Raw genomic sequence first — 5,591 nt, 5'->3', positions numbered from 1 at the left:
TCATTACTCTCTTCTTCTATCTATCTTTTGGATAATCTTCTTGATTTATTTATAACTTGTTTCTGACACAGAACAATAATTTAATCTTTTTTTAGTGTTATTACAAGCAAGTATGGAAATTTACCATATCTATTAATTTTGGTTATGCCCTTTCAATGTAAACAACTGACATTAATGACCTGATTGAAAAAAGATATCTTCTATTAAATTAATATTGAGCCTAAGTAGTAACTAGCTTATAAATTTAGAATTATTAAACTAAGAAAATATTTTTTAAAAAATATTAACAATATGAAGTAAAAAAAAAAACAAATGAAAACAAGTATTTCTCAAAGTCAGTATTATTAGTTTTAAATAACTTCCACAAAGTTTTCAGGGACAAATCCTGATTGCCCTTGACTATTTGTAGCAAACCACCACCCAGAAGAGTGTTTCTCAGTGATGACTAATGTCTCACCCTCAGTAATAGTTAATTCACTTTCTGCTTCTGCAGTATAGTCATATAAAGCTTTGACATTAATGTTACATTTTTCTAGTCCATCTTGGGCTGGTTGGGAGTTGTCCTCGGCATTAGTTATAGTTGTTGTTTCAGTTACAGATGAAGTAAATTGTGTATTTTGAGTAGGATGTGACTGAATTGAGTTACTTGCACCTTCAAATAAAACATTTCCATTAGCATCTTCTATTGGAATGTCATCAGGCATATGACCATTTGTTGCTTTTGTAGTAGCAAATGTATTAATATCAGCATCAGCATCAATAGCATCAAACTTACTTCTGGTGAAATCCACAAATTTATTAGCAGCATCAGGAAGAGCGGTATATGCTAATCCAAATTTATTTAATAAATCTTTTAATGTATTAATGCACGTTTCTTCAAATGCTTGGAATTGTGAAAGAAGATTTGGTTGTTGAGAATTATAATAATCATGAATTCTATCGTTTGTAAGTTGTACACAAGCACGATAATTTGAATCAGCTTCTTTAGCTTTTTCAATAGCAGTCTCTTTTTTAGAAGTTAGTTGTTGCATTTTATTGACTTTAGTAGAAGGGTCTTGCATAGCTTTTTCAACTGCAGCAGTAGCAGCTTCAGCTTCTTTATATAATTTAATGAATTTTTCTTTTTCCTTTTTCAAAACATCTTTTTGGGATTCAATAGCCTTTGTCATTTTGTTTCCATCAGAAATTAAACCCTTTGATTGTTTTTCAAGTTCTTTAATATCGTTTTCAAATACCTTTGCTGAAGTAGAAAGTACATTAGTAATAGCAGTATCTTTGTTTATATCTTCTTCAAGAGCATTTAAATACGTTTCTAAAGCATCTTTAACAGTACCATAGTAAAGTGTTGTTTGACCACAAATTCGTTTTTGTCTAAATTCTTGAACCATACGAAGCATGCTTTTAGCATAATCCTTACGGGCATTAGCCATTTTTACTAAAAAGTCTTTAAAATCTCCAAATGCCTTAGTGTTGTTTTGTGAATGTTTATAAACAACATCAAGTCCATCAATAAGATTCTCTGCAAAACTCATCTCAATCTGAATTGTAAGTTCTTCACGAACTTCTACCTCTAAAAATAGTTTTTTCTCTTCCTTGTTATTTTCGTTATTGTTTCTTTGTCTCTTCTTATTACAATCTGTTCAAAAGTTATAAAAAATTATTGTTTTGAATAATTCTTTATTATTATATTTGAGAATTTTTGGTTTGGTGAAGAAAAAAAACCAAAAAACAAATTTTGGTTAACTTATCACTTTTTTTTATGGTAATTTCTCCACGTCTTAGATTGTTTCGTAAAATCATTTTGTCATAAATATGAAAGAAGAGCTGTGTAATTAAAAAAGTGAAATTATTCTAACTCCATTTGTTTCTGATCTTTAAAGTCTTCTTCTTCATGTTCAATAGGAATAACTGTTTTCTTGAGAATTTCAAGCTTCTTAGGAAATCCTTTGAAATCTGGATTCTTGAATTTTCTATCATTTGGATGTTCAATATTTAATTTTTCTTCTACTCCATTCTTATCTATTACACATACATTGACTCTTCCTCCAGAACCCATATCATTAAAAATACCTGCAAGGATAGCCTGTGTTGCTAATTTAACACCTTCTTCTCTCGTTAAGTTTTCATTCCATTGATCATCTAACATTGTTGTTGCAGCAATACTACCACTTCCAAGTGAATAGTAGTTATGTTGACTAGTTGAACCGTCGGCATAAACCCCCCAAAGATGAGCTCCAGTATAGTCATATCCTCCAACAACAAGATAGGCACCAATATGTCCTCCATAAGGAAACAAATGTCTTTTAAGCATAGTAACCGCAGTGTCAACTCTTGGCATTTGTCCAATAGTAAATCGATGAACCCCAAGTTTTGTGGCAATGAAGTTTGTTGCATGAGTTAAATCAGCGGCAGTACCTGCTCCACCACAATAAATATTTGGTGCTAATTTATGTAATTTCATGCAAGCCTTATCTGCTACAATTGGTCCAACAGTTGCACGTGAATCACACGCCAATACAACGGTTTGTCCTTTGTCGCAAACTAATCCACAAATAGTTGTACCTGTTTTTAAAAACTTAGTTTTGTCATTAACATAAGAAGTTGCAATTGGTAAAGGGTCATTAGTCATATTCATCCTTATTCAATTATGTTATTTATCATTTAAAAGTTCAATTTTTCTCTTTGTTTTTGATTTTTTAATTTTTTCATTTTATTGCTTGAAGTTTTAAATTTTTCTTTTTTTTACTCTTTAAAGATTGTTATATTTAACAAAATTAAATTATAAAATGCAAACTCCTTGTGAATCACGTAATCCTACTGCTTGAAGAAGTCTCATTGCAAAATTTTGAAAAATTATATCGTCTGGTGTTTCTCCATACATCAAACTCTTTAATGTATCAACACCTTCTTCTTGAACAATTTTTAATAATTCAATAGTACGTGGTATTTGTAATATTTCTAATAGTCTTTTATCTTCAACTAAAAGATGAATCATTAATTACAAGGAAGAGATAAGAAACAAACGTATTTTTTCTTTGATTGTATCACTCAAATAATTTGTTTTCTTGTCTTTTCGTTTAGGTAATATTGGTTCAGACTTTTTAATTTCTTCTTTACATTGACTTTTATGTTTTTTGAAGCAAGAAACAGTACAACTAATAATGAGACTCAGACTATGAGAAAATGGTTTAAATAAACAAACTATGGAGTTAAACATTTAGGACATTTATACTTTGCTTTATTTGATGTACAAATTTGGCAAAGAATATCATCTCTTTGCATAAGTTTCTAATGAAAAACTATTAGTTTCTGTTAAAAAATAATATAATTTTTGTTTATGTTTTACCATATATTTTGTATGAACCACCAACAAAAGGAGTAAAAGCAGTTTTATGTTATGACGTCTATAAACATGAACTAGACAAATATAAATGGAAAGTATTTCTTGGTACATAAAAAGATTATTACTTCATTTACAAATCATATCTTCGTTTTAATCAAAAAATAAAAAAAAAACAATTAGACAAATAAAAATGAGATGAAAAAGATAGGAATTTTAAAGGAACTCAAATAAAAAAATACAAAGTAAATGGATTTTCAGGACGCCACAAAAATAGTTCAAACAACTCAAGAAGAAAGAACTGCAGAAAACAACCAAGTCATTGAAAAAGGAAGTCGTCATCCAATTATAGCATCATTACATATTGGTCTTAAACTTATTGCAATTATTGTTTATGTATTATTCTTTATATTTATGGACGGATATTTTGTCATATCGTTTTCTATTTGTTTATTATTCACTGCAGTTGATTTTTGGATTACTAAGAATATTAGTGGCAGATTATTAGTTGGACTGAGGTGGTGGAATAAAGTTAATGAGGATGGTTCTTCTCAATGGATATTTGAAGCTATGGAAGATCATCAAAAAGTAAGATTAAGTTATATTGAAATGATGATTTTTTGGGTGACAATGATAGCTGCACCCTTATTATGGGTTGCTGTCTGTTTCTTATGTTTCTTAGGTATTAGAATCAATTATCTTGGACTTGCTATTATTTGTTTTGTCATGCAGTCAATGAATTTTGTTGGTTTTGCTTTATGTGCTAGAGGATCTCGTTCTATTCTTAAGAAGAAGGTTAAGAAGGTTGCTGTTGAACAAGGAACCAAAGTAGCTGTTTCTGCTGCTGCATCTCAATTTTAATTAATTTGATTTTGTCATTTTCCTTTTTTTTTCCAATTTTTTATATATTTTTTGGTTTCTATAAATCGAAACAAACTTTGATGTTTTATGTACTTAATAAAACTTAACTTAAAAGATATAATCTGTTTATAGATAGTATTAAGTTAAATGGCAGACCAATGGCCAAGTATTATTTCTAACGACAATGTTATCAAAAATATTGGTAGAGTAATTGGTATTGGAAATCATTCAATTGTATGTATGTTGAATAGTCAAATTATTAAAATAAGACTATTTAATCAACAGGGCATTACGGAATATGAAAAATGGAATAGAATCACTAAATTATTAAAAAATCAAACAACTAGTTTTCTTCCATTATTAAGAACTGTTTCATTTGTTAATGAAAATGATATTCTACTTGTTAGTGATACAAAAAGAAAGCAAGAAGTTATTCTAAGTTCTCAAACAAATGAAGATAATACTTCATTTGTTTTACTTAAAAAAGGAAAATATATTGGTTTTATATCAGAAAATTCTGGCAAAACAATTTATCAAATAAAAGAACTTAGTTATAATGACTTACTTCAAGTAATCTTTCAATTATTATGGAGTTTAAGTATTGCTGAAAAATCTTTTGGATATTCTCATGGTGATATTCATTCTAAAAATATTCTTTTAAAGAGAGAGCCAAACATATTGATTGACATGTCTCATAATAGAAGATATGCATTTAATGTAAAAGCCACTCTCATAGATTTTGAACTTTCTTCATTTGAATGCCCAGATAGTACAACTGATTGTATAGGAATCAGAAATATTATTAACTATTGTTCATTATTTCAACAAACACTACAACAGAAAAGATTGTTGTCTCAATTTAAACGAAGTCTTTGTTCATCAAAATATTCTTATTCTGTTTGTTGTTTAATTCTTTTGTTTATTTAAAAAACTAGAACTAACAAATTTCAAATTAGACATTGTTACAACACCCAATATTCTCATCAATTTATTCAATATCATTTACTGTATAATTTAATTCTTCAAAGTTAAAATTATCGTTTCATTGAATATTTTTAATTTAACTAAAAAGTAAATAATTAAGTATTAACAGAGATATTTCTATTATTCTTTGTTCATTTGATACTAATCCCATCAATGAGTCTTCTTCTAACAGCTCTACAGAGTATGTTTTGTTGTGTTAGAATCAATATTCAATGACATCAATTACATTCTTTATTACAAGGTTTTTAATTTCTGTAATGTTGTCAACTTCAATTTTTAATTCTTTAATGAATCTGATACTTGATTTATTTACTAATCCATTTATTGATATTACTACTGGATTTATTTTGAAATATTTTAATTTTCTCTATTTTCTTTAGCTTATTCTTTAATTCTTTATACTTAT

General features: G+C 28.0%; 5 protein-coding genes across 5 annotated transcripts; 2 read left to right on the top strand and 3 right to left on the bottom strand.

Moving 5' to 3' along the window:
• Positions 1–350: 350 nt before the first annotated feature.
• On the bottom strand, positions 351–1,532 carry ENU1_182520 (SH3 domain containing protein; the record flags this gene model as incomplete). The annotated part of the gene is made up of 1 exon (XM_008861529.1): positions 351–1,532. One exon carries the CDS (start codon positions 1,530–1,532, stop codon positions 351–353), a length of 1,182 nt encoding a protein of 393 aa, XP_008859751.1.
• Positions 1,533–1,846: 314 nt separating this feature from the next.
• ENU1_182510 (proteasome subunit beta type 7-B precursor, putative) lies at positions 1,847–2,635 on the bottom strand (the record flags this gene model as incomplete). Its single annotated transcript, XM_008861528.1, has 1 exon — positions 1,847–2,635. The coding sequence occupies one exon, from the start codon at positions 2,633–2,635 to the stop codon at positions 1,847–1,849; it is 789 nt and encodes a 262-aa protein (XP_008859750.1).
• A 144-nt stretch (positions 2,636–2,779) lies between these two features.
• Positions 2,780–3,282, bottom strand: ENU1_182500 (hypothetical protein; the record flags this gene model as incomplete). Its single annotated transcript, XM_008861527.1, has 3 exons — positions 2,780–2,979; positions 3,025–3,122; positions 3,203–3,282. The coding sequence occupies 3 exons, from the start codon at positions 3,280–3,282 to the stop codon at positions 2,780–2,782; spliced, it is 378 nt and encodes a 125-aa protein (XP_008859749.1).
• A 307-nt stretch (positions 3,283–3,589) lies between these two features.
• ENU1_182490 (hypothetical protein) lies at positions 3,590–4,201 on the top strand (the record flags this gene model as incomplete). The annotated part of the gene is made up of 1 exon (XM_008861526.1): positions 3,590–4,201. The coding sequence occupies one exon, from the start codon at positions 3,590–3,592 to the stop codon at positions 4,199–4,201; it is 612 nt and encodes a 203-aa protein (XP_008859748.1).
• A 147-nt stretch (positions 4,202–4,348) lies between these two features.
• ENU1_182480 (hypothetical protein) lies at positions 4,349–5,233 on the top strand (the record flags this gene model as incomplete). Its single annotated transcript, XM_008861525.1, has 1 exon — positions 4,349–5,233. One exon carries the CDS (start codon positions 4,349–4,351, stop codon positions 5,126–5,128), a length of 780 nt encoding a protein of 259 aa, XP_008859747.1. The 3' UTR covers positions 5,129–5,233.
• Positions 5,234–5,591: the final 358 nt, after the last annotated feature.

Source organism: Entamoeba nuttalli, assembly GCF_000257125.1.
Source record: "Entamoeba nuttalli P19 unplaced genomic scaffold asmbl_8271, whole genome shotgun sequence".
Taxonomy (NCBI): Eukaryota; Evosea; order Mastigamoebida; family Endamoebidae; genus Entamoeba; species Entamoeba nuttalli.
Note: the sequence above shows the minus strand (reverse complement) of the source record. Positions and strands in the feature narration are given on the sequence as shown.